At 40.6% G+C, this 20320-nt stretch overlaps 1 protein-coding gene across 1 annotated transcript in view; it reads left to right on the top strand.

Annotated features, from left to right (window-relative positions):
* Nucleotides 1–8376: 8376 nt before the first annotated feature.
* LOC140992105 (diacylglycerol kinase zeta-like) overlaps nucleotides 8377–20320 on the top strand; it is a 103783-nt gene continuing 91839 nt past the window's right edge. Inside the window, exons 1-2 of the mRNA XM_073462360.1 lie at nucleotides 8377–8779; nucleotides 9847–9959. Of these exons, the coding sequence (XP_073318461.1) occupies nucleotides 8660–8779; nucleotides 9847–9959 (233 nt within the window). The 5' untranslated portion in view covers nucleotides 8377–8659. The remainder of the gene's footprint in view (nucleotides 8780–9846; nucleotides 9960–20320) is intronic.

A 20320-nucleotide genomic window follows, 5' to 3' on the forward strand; every position in this document is an offset into this window, starting at 1 on the left:
CTTGGCTTGGCTTAGGGTGGCAGATGTACCTGCTCAGCTCCAGCAGGTGAAGGAAGCGAAGTGAGGAAAGATGGAGAGAATAGAATGTTGATGAAAAGCAACGAGTGAAGAATGTTTCCAGAGTGCTTTGTCCTCTGCTCTACCGCTGCCTCCTCTTTATATACCTGAGAGCCAGAAAGAGAGGCTTTAGCCACGATCCCTCTGGAATGGCATTATCTCATGGTAGGTTGGGCCCTGTCAGCAGAATCGAGGATGGGGGGGCACTGCTGGGTCCAGACCCTGGTGCGACCCAGTTCCAGCCACACACCAGACACCCAGGGCTGCCAAAACAAACCCTGATGGAGAGTGAGGAGAGGGGAGGAGGGCATGACAGAGACAATGAGGTCAGGAAGCAAACTAAAGACACTGAGGGATTTTACCTGAATGATAATGCATCAAACAGATACACACATATCTATTCTGTCAGTCAGTCAGTGACATAATGCTGCTTTATTGTTCTGCCTGTGTAGTTGACGGAGGGCAGATTTAGCAACAATGCTGCCGAGCGACAATGGAGCAACAGCAACACAGCCAGATCACCAGAAGAGATGGTTTGGGGTGCAAGTGTATACTAGCATATCACTCAAGATGAAGTGATAGCAGCATTAAAAAAAGAGTAAGGAGAAAGAGAAATCATTATTACTATTTGGAAAAGCAAAAGTGGAAATAGTTTACTAACTGGTCCAAATAAAGGGCCAATAGGAGGACATCTTGCTGCTGTTTTTAACAGTTGTACAAGGTGTTGGCCCTTAACAACTGTCATGATGTTTTCCCGTCTGGTTGAAGCTGAGTTGAGAAAAAACCCCACTGAGGGCTGGATTCAAAATCAGACCCAAAATCGAAGTAAAAACTTGAAATCACAGACTGATCCAACTTGCGTGAATTTTATCACGGTGACTTGTGTGCCTGTTTGCACTCCCGACAGCATCTGGGCATTCTCCTGATGCGTCGGTGGAGGGTGTCCTGGGGGATCTCCTCCCAGACCTGGATCAGGGCATCAGTGAGCTCCTGGACAGTCTGTGGCAGTACTTGGCAGTGTCGGATGCACCAATACATAATGTCCCGTAGGTGCTCAATTTGATTTAGGGGAACAAGAGCGGCAGTCAATGGCATCAATGCCTTTGTCATCCAGGAACTACCTACACACTCTGGCCACATGAGGCCGGGCATTGTCCTGCACCAGGAGGAACCCAGGGCCCACTACACCAGTGTAAGGTCTATCAGCAATCAGGGTACTGTTGGCTATGACATGGAGGTCAGTGCCACCCTCCAAGGATATGCCTCCCAAGACCAAAACTGACCCACCAGCAAACCGGCATGCTGGATGATGTTACAAGCAGCAGATTGTTCACCACAGCATCTCCAGACTCTCTCACACCTGTCACATGTGCTCAGTGTGAACCTGCTCTCATCTGTGAAGAGAACGGGACGCCAATGGCGGACCTACCAATATTGGTGTTCTCTTGGGAATGCCAATCGAGCTGCATGGTGCTGGGCTGTGAGCACAGGTCCTACTAGAGGATGTTGGGCCCTGATGGCGCTCTCATGGAGTCTGTTTCTGACAGTTTGGTGAGAAACATGCACACCTGCTGGAGGTCATTTTGTAGGGCTCCGGCAGTGCTCCTCAGGTTCCTCCTCACACAAAGGAGCAGATACCGGTCCTGCTGCTGGGTTGATGACCTTCGACGGCCCTGTCCAGCTCTCCTTGTGTAACAGCCGGTACACTCCTCCATGCTCTCGAGACTATGCTGAGGGAAACAGCAAACTGGAGGAGCTGGACTACCTGTGCAACCTGAGTGGGCTGCAGGTACCGCCTAATGCTACCAGTAGTGACAGGGACACTAGCAGAACACAAAACTAGAGAAGAATCAGCCAGGAAGGATCAGGAGAGAGCAATTGTCTGTGGCCACCACATGCAAAACCATTCCCTTATTGGGGGTTGTCTTGCTGTTGCCTCTCCATTGCACCTGTTCTCACTTCCATTCACACCAAAGCAGGTGAAAATTGATTCACAATCACTTATGCTTCTTCTGTGCTACTTCTGTATCTTTTGCCATTTGGCAGCAGGGTGAAGAGACTTTGGCTGGGGTGGGTGTTATTTTAGTATCCTTTGGGCTCTGTGCAGACAGCTCACCTCAACAATATCACTGATGCTCGGAAAATGGGTACCAAAGATGTTCAGGGTAGCTATAGAGCCTTCCTGTCCTGGGCTGTGCACAAACCATGCTGCTTTGAGATATTTCCAGACAGGATGCTTGTTATTGCTCCACTGTAAAAGTTGATGAGAACTTGGCTCTGGAAGTGATGACCATTTTTGTCCATGCCTTGGTATTTGTAGAACTACAGAGTCCACAGTAAGGTGAAAAAGTTGACCACGTCAGTGAAGATGTCCTTTAAAAAATGTACTTTAAAACTACAGTATTATACTATAACTAGTTTCTAAAGAGCTGGATGGTTTAAAGCTTAGATACATTTCTGCCTTTAGTGTATGTGAATATCAAGTTCAGTGACTAGTTATGTTACAAATTAAGATTTGTGCCTACAAAACTATTACTACAAACACAATTATTTTGTTGACCATTTCTTGTGAGAGCATTTCATGGTTCCAGTTTCTAAAATGTTAGAATTTGCTGCTTTTCCTTTGAATTATTTTCTATGTTTATTTAGAATGTTATACAATTGGTTGGACTAAACAAGCATTATGAAGGTGTCACTATGGGCTCTGGGTCATTGTGACCACATTTCTCACTATTTTTAGAATATTTACAAACCAAATAATCAATCGATCAATGGAGAAATAATCAACAGATTAGTCCATTATGAAAATCATAGTTGCAGTCATTTCAAAATGAGCCCCACCTCAGCCATCTACTATCAGTTTGAATTCTTAAAGTGCATTTTCCTGATTATACTAACATGCTTTCGCTTAAGTAATATTTTCAATGCAGAAATGTCAGTTGTAACACAGTATTTTTACAGTGTGGTATTTATACTGTTACTGAAGTAAAGGATCTGTATGTTTCTTCCAAAGCTGGTGAATCTAGCTCTAGCTATGAAGGAGTTTGGTTCCAGAGCCAGTGCAATGCGTAGAGGTGAGCTCAGCTACATCTACAGTTGTTGGTACAGCTCAACCTCTTACACCAACTACAGCTCCTTCACCACCAGGGAGCTGACTTCCATGTCCCCATGACAGTTTTCTTAGCCTAGGTCAGCACTCCAAGGCCCCTGCCCTCACCTATCAGCCAACTGGCAACACAATGAACCTTATAGATAGCCATGTAAGTGGTGGGCCCCTAAGGTGTCCCCATGTCATTCCTTTGGGTTAATCTTGATGGGGTCCCATGGTGTAAGCCCAGCCATTGGGTGCAAGGTCAGGTTTTAGGGCGAGGCCCAGGTCTCCTAATCCAGACCTGGTAGTTTGCTTTCAAAGTTACCACTCCGCAAGTGCTCACTTTCATCTTGTCTAAATTAGTCATTTCGATACATATAGTTTCTGAATATTTGAAACCGTTTCAATGCTCATTTTTCACAATACAGATACCCAGGTACCAGCTGCTCTTTCTCACTCTCTCTTTTCTCTCATACTGCATACTGCCCACGTAGCACTGCCTCCTCTCACCCACTCACAGTGCTGTCTTCCTATTACTCATCTCGTATGCTACATTTTGTTATGGTGTTGGCAAATTAAAAATGGCAAGTGCAGAGCCTCTATGACTGCTTCATACAGATAGTTTATAAAATGAGCCAAGATTTTGGTTAGTCTGATTCATTTTTAAATAGATTTGGTTGCATAAAGCAGATTCAACATAGTTTAAGCTCATTCACTATGGCAACCTGTGCTTGGAAACTAACTTAGTTTGAGGCAGGCTGACTGTCAGGCTAAGCCTGAGTTGTTGTTTGACTCTCTGGAACTGACCCAACAGAAAACCGATGATTACAGCACTGACTCTCTGCTGTGCTGCCAAAATATTTTGACTTTAAATGAATAAATGTATTTGTTAATGTATTGGTTAATAAATTTAAAATTATGTCAAAAAAGTGAACTTAGATGTGCTTTGTGGGTGTATGTTCTCTAATTGGCCTAAAATAAGTAAAAATCTATAAGGAACTCGACCCATTGTCAGAATTAGGTAGAATTAGTATGGTAAAACAAAATAAGACAGGCTACTAGAAAAAGGGTAATGCATTATTTCAAATACTTTCAATTGTAAAATGGTATAGTTATATACTGTAAGTGCTTTTATAACCCACAAGCATACCTTCCATTCTGAATTTTTATTTGAATTTTTTTTAAATTGAATTTTCACGTGCCACCAGGTTCCTTTTAGACTCTGAAAATAACATGGCCTAATGTTCTAGTAGTAACTAGAGTAACCACTTTAGCCACAACTGATTTTTTAGGTTCATCCAAGTCAGGTGTTGGACTTAAATCCCCATTTTTCTTAGTGAAATACTTTGCATTTAAGGCAGATGATACCATTGTTTATCAAGGTATTGTATCAAAGTTAGAAATTCCATTATCATGACATTAAAATCTAAATGGCTTTTTATGCCTTTTATAGAGCATTATAGAGAGCGATACTGAAGGACCTTGTTGAAAGGTGCTTTACAAAAGTGATTAATTTATTTAACAACATCAACAACATTTTACAATATAATGAAACCAAAGACAAATGTCATAGTTTACAGCTAAGAGTAAATTCTAATGTTAAGATAAGGGTCATTTCCCATGTCTGTTGTTTCAACACCAGTGGCTTCCCGCCACCTGCATTAGTCTAATCCCACAGGGCTTTGGCCAGCCAGCACAGGGGCTTAGCCGCTTCATGCACCCACAGGCCAAGAGCAACTGGGCCAGGCAGCCGGGGTTGGGGCTGTTTCAGGTTCAGTTTGGGGAGGTTGTTGGGGTTTGGGGTTGCTAGCTGCTGCAGACCGGACGTAAATGCCATTAGACTGGCTGCAGTTCAGCAGAGTCAGCATTCTGGGTTTTTATCAATGGGGCAGACAATGCCTGTGTGCTCTGTTTCCACAGCTCTGAAAAGCTGTTTTGGCCGACAATTTGGCAACCTGGTGGGGTGGAGTTGGTCATATTCATTCACTGATTTTTGCTTATCATAAAGAGAAAGAGAAACTTGCATCAGAGTATCTTGCACCAAACCCATCAAAAAGTATGTTTAAAAGGCTGTCATGCCTCTATTTGTTCCAGCTCTAGGAGTTTAAACAATTGAACTTGGTGGAAGCAAGTTAAACCGGAAGGGGGGAGTCCAATAGGATGACTTGGGCTTTCTGTGTAGCTCTGACTTGATACAAGTGGTAAAGATCATTTAAATTTACAAGTGACTTAAAGCCAGTTAAGTTTCCCGGTACAATACATCCAGCTGTGACCTTGCCTTCTGTATGTTCTCAGATCTGTTTCTTACAAAAACCTGTCTGCTTGAAATTACGCTCATATTACCTTGCTCAGAATGAGGAATGTGGTTTTTGTCCCCCTTCATGTGTGATAGAAATCCATTGGTGTGTATGGGCAGAAGACACAATTACGACAACCAAAAACTGTTTCATTGTACATGTGTGTTCCTTTATGACAGACTTCTTATTCAGCTTCTCCAGTGGCACAAGAAAAACATTAAATGTGTTAAGGACAAGACATGATGGAACAACAAACTGAAATCAGCAGTGATGAAGCAGGTTTAGTCATAGTAGAGATGACAAGTATAGCTATAAAAAGACATGTATTTAAAGCAAACTATGTATTTTAGACTTAGATATTCATTCTCCTTGAGGGTTTCTCTCTGCTCTCCGGTCACCTTTCAGAGAGGCTGAGTACTGCTGCCCCCTGCTGGACTGACATCATTATCACCTTCCTCACCTTTTAAACTCTCCCTGACCTAGATGTGGACCCTAAAGGATAAAACTGGAACTACACTACCTGTGCCTATCACCTCTAGTATGCACCAACATTTGAAAGACACAATAGCATTTAAAAAAACCAAAAACGGCCGAGGCGTCAGTATCTGACAACCTAAAACTGAGACTCAAATATCAACTATATTTTCAGGATCGCTTTAAAAGTTTGCCTACATAATGTTGCTTTAATTGTCCACCTTAAGGTGTGCACACACACACAGACACACACTGGCTGCCTTGCCTTTCTGTTTCTGCAGTGAGATGCACTTAAGGCCCCATAAGGATACAAAGAGAAAAAGAAAATAAAGGAAAAAGAAAATAGTACTAACATATAGAGATGAAAAGGGGAATGAAGAATGATTTGATAAGATATTCCATCACCACAGGGCAATATCATCTTCTACATTATGAGTATTTATTATACTTACTCTCATGATACCATCATCTACATAGAGAACAAAATTAGTAATACTTCTGGGTGGTTGCACATAATCATATTCTGTGATCTTTCTAGCATTTGATTCAGGCCCAGTGGTTAGAAGAAGAGCTGTAGGTGGATGTATTCCTGGTGGTATCCTAGATCCTGAGGAAGCTGCTTGTTAGAAGAACTGCGTGGTAGCACACCTGAGACTTTAAGAAAAAATGGAGCTCTGCTGTTTCTTGCATTAATTTTCTGTGAGCTATGTGACTGTGATGCATAAGCTTTGAGAAAAGATGTAGTGTTGGTCCCTCCCTTCGCCTGAGAAATTAGAAATGTCACAAGATTAAAACAAAGGGAACAGCCTGTTGCTACATTCACAAAGTGCTTTACAATATTTTGTTGTGTGACTTATCATTTACTTTATGTGGCGCTAATTGTTTTTCCGGTGTCCCACTGAGACACATTTCTAAAGCAATATGCTGTAGAAAAATTGGTTATTTGTGTGCACATTCTCAAATAAAGAAGCGCTTCACCTATATGGCACAACAGTAACAGTGTTTCAGCCTAAAGAGTCTGAAAAGAACCTTTAGAGGTGGATGCATTGTTCCGCAAAAAGATTTTGGCCCTGCCCTGTTTTTCAGCCAGGAAGACAATCACAATTCTGAATGGTGGGTCATAACAGCTCAGAATATGAGCTGATAAGAGTCCAAAAATAAATTCAGGAAGTGGATGCATTTTTTGGCGAAACACGTTTGGACTTGCTAAGATTGAGTAAGAACAGCAGTAACATATGAGCTGGTAACAGTGTTTCACCCTAAAATATCTGAAAAGAAAACATTTTTATATTATGCATCCACCTGTTTTTTTAGCTAGGAAGACAATCGCATATAAAATTCTGAGTGTTAAGCCAAACAGGTTGGACTATGAGCTGGTAAAAGTGTTTCACCAAAGGCGTGTTAAAAAGTGGTGGGGACATAAGGGCTCAGATGAAAAAGCTTTTTAAAAGTTTTTAAACAGTCTCAACATCTGTGATTTTAGGATATGTAATGGAGGGATCATGCATAATGATGCTTAAAAAGGGCATAGCCTCGGCCGCTGTGGTCCACTATAGTCGACACTACTAATACATTCATTATAAAAAGCACAACAATGTTGATGTCACAGAAACACTCATATGCATCACAGCAAAATCCGGCAGATAAGACAGAATGATCTTAACATGTTTGCTAATCTTAGATAACATCTATTACCTAATAAACAACAACAGTTTTCCTGCCCATTTTGTTGGCTGTTTCTTAGCCTTTGTTTACAGTGTAACTACTGTACAGTATCAGGTGCTCGGTTGAAATATGGTGCAGCCACTTTCACTTGCAGATCCTGATGGAAAGCGAAATCTCTTTTGTTAGTCAATCATTTTTGGTGCAAATTATTTCACAACATTTATGACAAATTATGCTTTTAAAAAGTGATGGGGACAAAATCCGCCATTTCTAAAAATGGTGGGTACATGTAACCAGTGTCCCCAGAGTCATAAGGTGTCCATGCCAAGTTGAGTCCCCTAGTCAAAATGTGTTTATGTTGCATTTGTTTAGAATTTAATACAATTTGAGTGAAAAGTTGAAACTTTCAAAAATGTATATGAATTTCTGAATATGTTTTCAGAATATCTATGGAGTCTTAGTCTTTGGTATGTCCCTGTTTCCTTTAATGAAAGCATGGACTCCACAGGTCTACCAACTAATATTAATTCCATCCATACAGTGTATTTTTATTTATTTTTTTACTTATCTCTATATACTTTTTCAACAGTAAAAGTCTGTTTTGTGTTGTTCTGTTTCTAACTTGCTGTGGCAGTGTTGCAGCCTGTCTGTTGCCCATACAAATAAAGCCCCTCTGAACTGATCTGAATGGGACTGACAGAGACAGACAGACACAGAGAGCTCACAGTTGATTTCCTGCAACAGTCTATCTAGATGGCGGACGGAGCAGAACACTGCACACCTATCGCCGACACAGTAGGCTAACTTTGCCTCCTGCGTTGGGACCTACGGTAGATGTGTCGCGGTGAATTGGTGTCCTGGCTCACCGACACAACTCTGCGGTTTTCGGGTTATTTAACACAGCGCGGTACGCGGAAGATGGGACAGAGCCGAGCTTCGTTTTAAATACGCACCGAATTAGTAACTTCTAAAAATACACAGCAGGGAGCAGTTGAGTCGACAGAGTGCGGAGAATAGAATTACCACATTATAACGTTATTATTCGTTAAACAAAGGGGACAGGGCGACCGCAGGGATGATGAGAGACTCCGCTTCTCCGGTAGTGGAGCGGCCTGGGCTGGAGGACGTGGCCGAGGAGGAGGACGTGTTCGCGGCGGAGGGGAGCAAGAGCACGCCGAAGCTCGGCAGCTGTCAGGTGGGTGTGTAGGTGTTTACTGTTCTGCTAAACTGTGATTCCTTCTGCAAACCTGTAGCCACTACAGTCTAACTGTCCTGACATGTGATGGGATCACACCGCGACACCAAGCTGGTGTGCGGTGTCCATGACGTGAGTGAAGTTAGTTTGGTCAGACAGGTGATGTGAACGGTGTCCGATTTATCCGATTAACCGAAACCTCCTCCATGACCAGCTATGTTAGTATTAAAATATAGTTCACCTATTAACCTACGTTTTGCTGAATATGGAATGTACGACATTAAAGGGGCACTATGTAGTTTTGGAGAAGAAATTCAAACTCAGAATTTTAATATTTACAATATTAATGAGGTAATAGTACGAACTCAGAAATATTTGTTTTCTCCATAACTGAATAAACAAGCTGTTCTCAGTGGAAAATAAGTTCCCAGAACACTGTTTGTAGAAAGGTGGCAGGGTCCGCCAAATATAAACAAAGTAAAACAGTATGAAATGATGTTGTCCTTCAGGGTCAGTTTGTTTATTCAGTTTATTCAGTCATGAAAACAAAGAGTCTGTTAATTTTGTTTGTTTGTTTCTGTTCTGATAAAAATGTATCCTCCAAATCTACATAGTGCACCTTTACACAGATCATCTGTTTTGCCAAACTTCTGCAGGAGTTCACAGTAGTATATGAGTAGGCTGTCATTTAAACCTCCTGTCTCATTGTTTGTGTGTTTGCCCTCTTATCCAAAGTGAAAAGGTGAAGATCAGCTCCATCCCTGTGATCAGGTGTTAAGCCTTTTTTAAGCACTATAACTCTACTGAATAAACAATACCAGCCTTACTGTTGCAGCCGGTAATAATACAATGTTCTTACTGTATCATCTGTTATCCAAGAGTTGTATCCCTTGTCTGTTGTCACAACATACTGCACTGGTAGGCGGTGCAATATGGTGTATTCAAGCACAAGCTATCAGTAAATTATCTGTTAGATCTACACTGACAGCTGGTAGGTTACACTGGGTATAAAATGTGTCCTGCTTCCTTTGGAAAACGGGGCATTGATAAGTTTGTTTTTCTTTTAGGTAACAGGAGAGAAGGACGTGGAGGGGGCAGAGAACGAGGAGGGCCAGCTCTCAGTGTCCCAGATGGAGGCAGAGTTTGTCCAGCTGACCTTCAGGAAGCAGGTGTCTTACAGGTAGGAAACACTTCAGACAAATCTAAACAGAAAACACGGAATGTACCGCTTCCTGCTAACCTGTTTTACCTGAATGTTAAACTGTAGCTTGTTCTGGCCTTCCTGTTTGTGTTACTTTGTGTCACATGACACTGTCCACGTGTGTGTGTGTGTGTGTGTGTGTGTGTGTGTGTTTGTTAAACAAGTAACTTCAAAGGTGCTGTCACATGTTTGTGTATTTGCCCTGTGATCCACAGTGGAAAGATTAAGATCAGTTCCATCACTGAGACCAGGTGTTAAATCTTATTTAAGCACTATAACACTATCGAACTCCAACATCCTAACTCAAGGTTCAAGGTTTTATTTAATTGTCATTCTCAACTCAGGGATGGACAACAAAATGTGAGTTGTAGTACCTTTATGATACACAGCAAAAAAAAAAAAAAAAAAAAAGATGTTGAGGATGAGCTCAGGAGTCTCACAGCCTGAGGAAAGAAACTGCTTCATAGTCCGGTGGCAGCGGATACTACTGTATCTTTTGCCAGATGGCAGCAGGGTGAAGAGACCCTGATGCTCTGTAGATGGGTACCAATGATGTTCTGGATGGTTTTGATCACCTGCTGTAGAGCCTTCCTGTCCTGGGCCATGCACAAACCATGCCAGTATGTGATGTCAGAATGCTGTCTATTGCTCCTCTGTAAAAGTTGATGAGAACTTGGCACCAGAATCTAACCGGTCTGGTTGATCTTTATTCGTCCAGTCATCGACCTGATGGGACCCAAAGTAGAATGGATGCATACGCATATGTCTGTTTTGATATCTTCTAGTAATTTTCTAGTTTTCTGATGTTAAATGAAGATGATTCAGATATCCCTCGAACAGGTTAACGTGAAAACAACCAAAAAACCTAAAAGAAACAAAACAAAAGATTTGCTCTCCGGCTCACTGCACAAAAGAGAGGCACACACCTGCATTTATGGGGCGAACTTACAGCAACCTAACAGCCCCATGAAAGTTGATTTGATAAGAAATAAGACATTTAATATGATTAATAACCTATATAAGTATGTTGGAGAGCTTTGCAAATGCAGTGGTTAAGTTCAAGCTCTGAAACTGTTACTTTAACAGCTGATAGAAATAGCCAAATAGGAGGTCACAGTCTGTATAGGCCCACTATGGTTCATCATTTCTTAGTAAAACAATTCACAAACTTTACACTCAGATTTTTTCACAAATCGCACCCTGTGTATAACTATATATATATTGGCTTTTACTCCAGTTTTGGAAGTTACAATGTTGCCATGGAATATTGTTATGGTATTATTTTTTGTGATGAGTAAAGTTGTACTGTCTTGCAGATTTGAGCATTTTCTCAATGTCTAGTTGACCAATTAGATAGCTTGGTCGGAACTACCTGTTGTATAAATAGTGTTGAGTACGTTCACAAATAGCACAGTCCCCTTTCTAGTGAAACAAACTGCCGTCAGCTTGTTAGCTGGTCTTGTAGTCGGTGATCTAGGTGATGGTGTACCCTCATGGCTTGTATTTTTTTTTGTACAATTTTAAGCGTTTAGAGAATTTTGAGACTGCTGCCTGTGACAGGTGTCTTAACAGAAAACCAGATTTTTGAACAAGCACTGCACTTTGAGGTTTTCTGTTATTTGTAACTGCAATTGTGGCATTATGTTGAAAACTGCCAAGGAGGAAGGAAGAAGCTGCAATTTTCCTGTTGTCTGTTTTTTACCCACAGCAGCAAAGGGTCACGTGACACCCTGATAATATTGTTTAGCTTTCATCCAAGCAAGTCAGATTTCTTTAGAAGGTTTTCCCTAATTTAATGATACTTTAATTATTAAATTAGACATTTAATTACCAAATTCAAACTTAATAATGTTACATCCTATCTGTGTAATGTATTCAGGTTAGCAGATATGGCTCATAGATTGAGCAATTACTTTACATAGCAAGTTCACGAGGAGTAGATTCATGAAGGCAGTTAAGAAGCAATAATTTATGTTGGCGATGATATGTGGTAAACTTATCAGGTCGTTAGGTTTATCAAGTAGTGCACCACAGACAGAGGGCGAAGGTACCCAGTTGCTAAATAGGAGTGTATTAACGCAAAGCTGAAGTTGAAGTTATTTAACTGAGGGCTATGGATTTCTCCTATACTTGGTGAAGGCTTCATTGTCTGATCCAGTACTGTCAACTATTTATTCAGCTCACGTGTCAGCTGCAGCACCCAGTTTTTACCTTTCACAATAAGAGTCCCGGATATACCAGTATACACTGTGTTTATGCTTATCACGGAGAACTTAAATTCACTTTCATTACACCAACAGGCCACCCAGTAAAATAACTCTCATAAATCGTAACAGATTTTCTCATAATACTGTAAATCAAAACAATATCTTTTGTTACAGTGTATTTGATTTGATATGAAACAACATTGCTGTTTAACTGTTAATTAACATGTATGCTTTTTTGTTGTATTGAGTTTAATGTTGAACAAGGTACCTTTATTTTTTCATAAAATATGCTTTAACATGATAATGATTTTCTTCAATAATTATTATTAGCTAACTACTGAAATACATCCCTTGAAAAAAGTATTTGCCTGAGGCAGTTAAAAGCACAGTACACATGCATGTACGTGCACATGATCAACACATGGCAATATGGTTTTTGATTTTGGATATCGTTATATTGTGAGTGTTGTAGGTTGTAAAGGCAGCATCACAGTAAATTTATTTTAAAAACCTTTTCTGAACTTACCTGTTCTACTTGTTCTAATACTTCACTTTACCCACTTAGTCATTATGTCCACATTACTGATGATTATTTATTAAAAATCTCATTGTGTCATTCCTACCATGTCTCTCACTTGTCTTGCGTTGAATCACTAGATCAAGTAAATTAATAAATAAATAAAAATAAATAAATCTCATTGTGTTAATATTTTGTTAAAGTGCAACTCGTCATGCCTTCAGTATTGTCATTTATGAAATACTTTTGTAGAGATTTCAGATAATAGAGATGTTTATCGTGTATTGCAATGAAGCCTATAAATATTGCAACATTATCGCCCAGTCCTATTTTAAATAAAGTGTTTCATGATGAGTTAATAAGGCAATTAAGCTTGTCTAAGTTCAGTAAAAGAGAGAAACATTCATTCAGAAGATTGTGAATAGGTGTGAGAAAATGTCCTTTCTTGACATTTTGTGAGTTTACTTTGCTAAGCTTGTATAACTCACTGCTACATACATCTCCTAGCTGAGACTATGGTTTATTGAGACAAGATGGACAGGGGCTAGGTGGGTAGCATACTATCTTCAGTCAACATCTCTGCAACAAGTTTTCATGTTTTATAACCTAAACAATTCATTTACCAGCAATAGTAGAATATAGTCTAAAAGAGATTTTTTTAAAGCTGTTTCTGCTGTATTTTGATAGGACACTTGCACATTTCAGCCCACTGTATTGTCAATACGAACAGTGTTGCATTTGCTTTCTCCATGAATGAAATATTGGCTTGTCTGTTGCCATAGAAACTGTTGGCGTGTGATCTGATTGTAGTCCCTCCTCCTACGTAAACAGGATGCTCACTTAGCAGCTGCCCTCTCACTGCACCTGGCAAACCTGCTGAACAAAGTTTGACCTGCTGTCTCTATGTGGTTTCTATGTTTCTTGTTGGCATAGACATTCAAACCTACGCGGATGATCTATGTAGCCACTCTGCACATCTTAGCACACACGAAGCCCAAAGAGAAATAAGTTAAGGTAATGTTTTGATGAAATTCATAAGCTATGTTTATATTAACCTGTTACATAATATATGCATCTTACACAAGTGTGATCTGAAACTTGGAGCCCCCAGGTCACGGACACAGAGATGTGGACATCCTGTGCTCAGTAGTTATCTTTTGAAATGAAGCATATTTATATATTTATAATGTATTTTAGATGTCTGGAGAGGATCTTTAGACTTTGGTTTCTCTCTCTCACATCATTTTTAAAGGTTATCTCTTGAGAAGAAAAAGAAAAAAGACCTCTGAAAATCTGTTAATATATGATATAGGTGCTGAAAACTGAAAACAAGAAAAGACCTGCTTTTAACACATGGGAAAAGTATTTGTGAAAAGCCTGTCCTAACCAGATGTCATCATAAATAAAGTGTATGAATTTCCTCCTGCCCTGTTTCAGATGCTTAATTTGTGTTTTCTCTTCAAATGTCACCGGATGTTTTCTGTCACTGACTTGGAGGTCAGAAAGTGAGACACAGTGGAGCTGTTCATCAGCCAGCTTCTTATGTCACTGCCAGCACGACACATAATCTCACCATTATTTAGTATAATCAGTAATCCAGATGGGATTGTGTGCGCGTGTGTTTGTGCGTTAGTGGTGGGGGTGGGGCAGGCTGGCATGGCTGTCAATTCCCCTGACTCACCAGAGGAGTTGTGTAATGATCAGCTGCATCTGTGGCACTGCAACATGATGTGTGTGTGTGTGTGTGCGTGTGTGTGTGTATACTTCATCTTGTGTTACCTGCCTTTTCTCAGACAAGGTGATATATAATCCTCATGAAGTTAGAAAATACTGAAAATTGCTTCTGTGTGAGTTACCGCTAAAAAGTGAAACATAGCTGTTAAAAATCAAGGTTTCATACATCTGGTGGGGCTCGTCCCCACTTTAAATGGGCACGACGCCTCTGGACGACATGACAAGAGTAGGGATGGTGTTTGCACAAAATATAATCAAGGTTACCACAGCATCTTGTATTTGTAATCACACGTTGACATTGGTTATCGCTGACAATAAAGCCTGCTGATGGAACACAGACCTGCTGTCTTCAGACGGCTGTAAAGACCGCTCATTAGCTTAAAAGCAAAGACTTCATACATGTTGTGCTCTTGCAGCTGACAGATGCTGATAATAATCAGACATTAAACACTGCCTTCCTGGCAATAATAATCCTACTTAGACTAATTGTGTTTATTCTGTATAATTAGATATGTATTCTGTTTGAAGGATGTAATGGAAATAAAACAAGACTTTGTGTCAGGATTGTGATGCCAGTATGTTGCTGGACTGTTAGTGATACAGATTGTGTCTTGTGTGCAAATTATTCACTTTTGCACAAGAAATACTGTAAAATCTAATCTTCAGAATTGAATTAGAACATTCATGTTCCCAGAAGATGAACTCGTTTAGTATTGGCCGGCCGCTGTATGAGCTTTTCTCTAACAGCATTATTTGTCTGATGTGTCACCTTGGAACACAAGCTATCATATAACCCGAAGCTGCGCTGCATGAAAACAACATAACCTTCTAATTAATTTCAATAAGACCACTGTGTGAGCTGAGTGTGTGTGGAGGGCTCTGGCAGGAGGACACAGTATGCAGCGTTGGTCAGGAAAGAAGTCTGAAAGCCTGGAAACAGACAGATTGCCAAGAAACTTGTTGAGGACAGTCATGGTCCACAGAGAAGGAACCCTGTTTATTATCCTACCTCATTTTCTTTTCCTCTAGTGTCACCCTCAGAATAAACTTTGTATTTTAGATGCTGATAAGACAAGCGTCTTTGTTCGACTGTGGGTTTTGAATGAACTTTTTAGGCCAGGCCTTTAGTCTGATCTTATTATCGTCTGTATTTTTTTGTTGTTTGTTTGCCAACTGATGCTTTAGTTTCTGTGGTGGTTATACTTCAGCCTCAGGCAAGACTGATAATCATACTGATGATCATGATTGACAAGTGTTGATGCATCCACTTGACCAGCTGAGGGAGTGGGAGGGAAAGAACAATTCACTTCTCGCCTCAAGCCAAAGTTTGCATAATGTAGGACAGTACACCAGATGGAAGCAAATACACAGATGGCAAAGATACAAAGCAAAAAGGCCAGGCAGACACAGTCCCCGAGCTCCTTCTGTGCATAGACCTTTGTGTAGTTTTCGGTTTGCATGCTGTTGGCTGTAACCTGTGATGAAATTGTTGCTGCTCACTGAGGCGGGGCCCACCACTCTGATGAAGAGGGTGACTACTGCCTTTGCAAACCCAAACCTTCCAGTCTTAGTCATTATTATGGTAGAAGACCACAAAATTCCATATACTATCCAGCCTGTAGAACCAGATTTTAGATGCTTAAACATAAATTAAACCAAAAGACATAACATGGCTGTGGCTCAGGAGGTAGAGCAGTCGCCACACCAATTGGAAGGTCGGTGGTTTGATTCCTGGCCCCTGCATGTCGAAGTATCCTTGGGCAAGATACTGAATACCCACATTGCTCCCAGTGGCTCTTCCATTGGTGTACTCATGTGGATGGTGATTGCTCCTGATTAGCAGGTGGAACCTTGCATGGTAGCATCTGTCACCAGTTTATGAATGTGTGTGTGAAAGGGTGAATGCTGACTTGTGTTGTAAAACGCTTTGAGTGGTCGCTAAGACTAGAAAGGCGCTATATAAGTACAGTCCATGTAACACAATATGAGAGTTATCCAGTGGGGTTGATATTGATGGCATAATGTTAATCCTTTAAAGGATCTATATTTGTTCCAACCCTTACACTATGCAGCAATATTGTTAGTTAGGATGCTAGCCAGATGAATGGAAATGCATGGTGCAACACACACCACGTCATAATCCTCATTCCATTACATCCTTTACGTTAATCTGATGGCAATTTAACATCTGGTCTCATGTCTGATTAAGTAGCCTTTATGTCCATTTTATGTAAATTTAATAGAGTCCAGGTTTTGGAAAGTAAGAAAATTGCCTAGATTTTAAGGCAATATCTCTGGTTCTGCTGTATCTATTTAGATCATTTGTTTTTTAACTGTCCTTAATGAGTCTGACAGTGTTATAGGAGTACAATGCTAGACCAGTGGACTGATCATTTTTAGACATGACGTCTACATTACCCACAATGCAACTGAGCTACTGAGTGACATGACTGGGGGCATTTTATCAGATTACATTCATCCGGTGACACCCTCGGGAGTCACAAAGGCTTTCTACTACTTTTTCATCAGCAGTAGTACTCCCCAAGACCTGTAAACACACTTTAATATGTAAAAATGGTAGAGTTGCCCTTTAAAATGTACTGCCAACCACTATTGTATTCTATCTAGGGGGCCAGTGGCTTTCCGTCCATGGTTGTACAGGCTGCAGATTGGTTTGAAAAGCCTGGATTGCTTTATCATGCTGCGATGATATCAGTAAATGCCATTGTAGGTATGCAAATTAGTACTGAAAAAATGGCTGGTGTGACACTTTCATAACCTACAGTGCTATGATATGCTTTGCAAAATGGTTAGAAGTGATGTTATACATGACACACATTCGGATGGCTATCGCATTATCCATCAGCAACTGGACATGTACAGTTAAAGCATTGTTGTTCTCCATCCCTGCCACAGTATGGTTGCTCCAGCTAGCAGTCAACAGAAACAAAACTACCAGATAGTATTAGCTGTCAGTCTGCGGGGTCAGATACAGTAAGTAGGTCAATCAATGACACTGATCACTGCTGTCCTCCCACAGGGGAGGGGAAATGGAGTCACTTACAACTATACCCTGCAGTAATGGTAAATCTGTCCCACACTTCTTTGCTCTTTTTGTAATACTTTCATAAACAAAAGAAATCGGTGATGACACAATTAAGTTTGGAATGATGTTATCAAAGTTTGATCAAATACAATCTCCCAATATAGTCAAGCACTAAATCATTATTTATTTAGAAATATCAAATCTGCTTTGTAACTACAAAGTAAAAATTCCTCCAAAATTCATCTCACAAATGTAGCTGGCACTAACATGGGTACAGGAGGCCTCTACAGATGGCACTGATTCAGTCATCAGACAGATGGTGCAGATTTGTACTGGTGATTCATCAACTTCTCTTTTACAAGCGCATCAGTGTGAATACGACATTAACATGACGTGACACTGCAGTTCTAGGGGTTCAGTGTCGTGTGGATCGGGGATTGAACCACCACCTCGGTGATTAGTGTGGTGAGTGAACAATCCGATTCAGAACACACCCGTTATCTTTAGAAAGATTCTGTGTTTGTGTGTTCTAGGAAACTAAAACTAAAGCTGACAATACTAATAATAGTATAATAATAAGTTTTTACTGCTAAAACCAAGTCATGTTCACAGCATCCATGCTTTGCTGTGGTATGATGAGGTAATTAGTTTGATCAGCCCACAACTTTTCCCTTGTGAATGGAATGACAAACCAGGTCGTACCAACAGTAGATCAATTATTGAGGCAGAGTTACAGAAATTGGCAGGAAAAAAGGTTGAAAACTGGTCAAAACACCAAGGCTCACAAAAACTCACACAAAGGGAATGCTAGGAAGCTATCACACAGGAACAAGACGAACTGGCAAGGAAGAGAGGGGACACTGAGACTACAATATATGCTCTGGGGGATTGGAGACAACAAGACACTGGTGCAACACATTAGGGAAGGGCAGGTAATCACACAGGAGGGAAGGGCAGGACCTGAAACGAGAAGAGAGGTCAGTATCAACATAAAACAGGAAGTATGAGACAAAGCATCATGAGGAGAGCAAAGAAGGGAACGTAACTAGTTGGACGAGACGTGACAGAATTGTGATAAAACAATGAAACTAGATCAAAAGAAATGGAAAATATGTAATTATATAAATAATACATTGGAAAACAATGGGGAAACCAGTCATAGAATGTTTACAGTGTTTACAATGGAACATAACACCCATAAATATGCAAGCATATCTCCTGAAACTGGCAATAGACAATTTTTTCTTCTATTTATCATTCTGAAGTAAATACTGACTGCACAGTGTAATGGCTGTAGAGAAATGACACCATTCGCGTATAGATTGGTTCCCTATAAACCTTGCTTTCACTATGCTATTAAGTCAGGTTACATTTTTCGCAACTTGCAAATGACCCCATTGTTACGTGTGGGCCTGTAGGGATACTGTTGTGCCTGTACTGGTTGTTTCCTCTCCCTTTGTCTGTCTCTCTCCCTTTGTTGCTCTCTGGCGCCCTCTCTTCCTTTATTGTGTTTATCTTTCAGGAAGACACACCTGTTCAGGTGTGTTGCAATTACCTGACAACACTATTTAAGGAGGATTGAGTGGAAGCCTCACTCTCTCTGGAGCCACTGCCCAGCTCACACTGGAAGGAGGAGATAGATTTTTCCCTTTTTGTCTCCTGGTTGCATTTGTTCCCCCCACGTGTTTTTCAGTGCTGGGGTTTTTGTTTTGTTTTGTTAACTTGTTTGCTTGCAGTTTAGTTTGGAGATCACCAGTAATCCAGTTTTTGGTTTTCTGTGGTTCATTTAAGGTTAGATTAATTTCTTTCCTTTTTGATAGGTTAGAGGGGATAGCTGGGTATGACGGCCCACTGCGTGGCTGGCCCAGTGATTTCCCCTTCTTTTGTTTACTTCAGCTGAGATCTCCAACCTTTCTTTTGGTATGTAGTTTTTGCTCTTTTTGATTTCTAAATAAAATTTGGTTTATTCCTTCATTTGATGTCTGAGCGTCCATTTAAATATGTTACATCCTCTCTGCGAGCATTTTTGTTAGAGTCCGTAACACCCATCCACATACAAGTACCCGAATTAACACAACAAAAATCTAGTATCATTTCTAGCTGGTATGAAAAGATGGTGATTCAAATATCTTAAAATGCTGTCTTATTTCTGAGCATATATTCAAGGTGTCGGTAATGATGGGGTAAGTTGTGTATTGTGAAGGAGAGAGGGACAAGTCAGATTACATTTTTTGTTGTTAGGGCCATACAATTTCAATCACCTAACTGATGAATACATAGTGTGATGAGGATGCCCAGATAGTGAAACTCTGATTTGGAGAGCTGGAATGGAACTGTTGACAGGGGTATTTTTCAGGCTGGTTGGTTAAATGTGAAGAAATTGCTTTTGAATAGAACAGTTTTAAATTGAAAGAATGTAAGAGACACTAGATACGTGTTTCCGCACAGCTACAACATTAAAACCCCTGACAGGTGAAGTGAATTACATTGATAGTCTTGTTACACTGTTTTGTTCTGCTGGGAAACGGGTTCCCGGCATTCATGTGGAAACCACTTGACTTGCACCACCCACCTAAACCCCACTGTAGATCATGTACACCCCCTCCCACAGATACTCAATCAGGTTGGGATCTGGTGAATTTGGAGGCAAGATCGACATCTTGAGCTATTTGTCATGAGGCAATGCGCTTGGTCTGCAACAATTTTTTGATTGGCGAATAAAAGTGGGGAAACAGATCACCATCGATGTATTCCATGTTAGAGGGAGAAGGTTTAGAATGGTGTGTTTGTACACAACACCAATTGAGGAGAAGTATAGAGCAATAAAAGGGCTGAA

This window comes from Pagrus major, chromosome 24 (assembly GCF_040436345.1).
Source record: "Pagrus major chromosome 24, Pma_NU_1.0".
Taxonomy (NCBI): domain Eukaryota; kingdom Metazoa; phylum Chordata; class Actinopteri; order Spariformes; family Sparidae; genus Pagrus; species Pagrus major.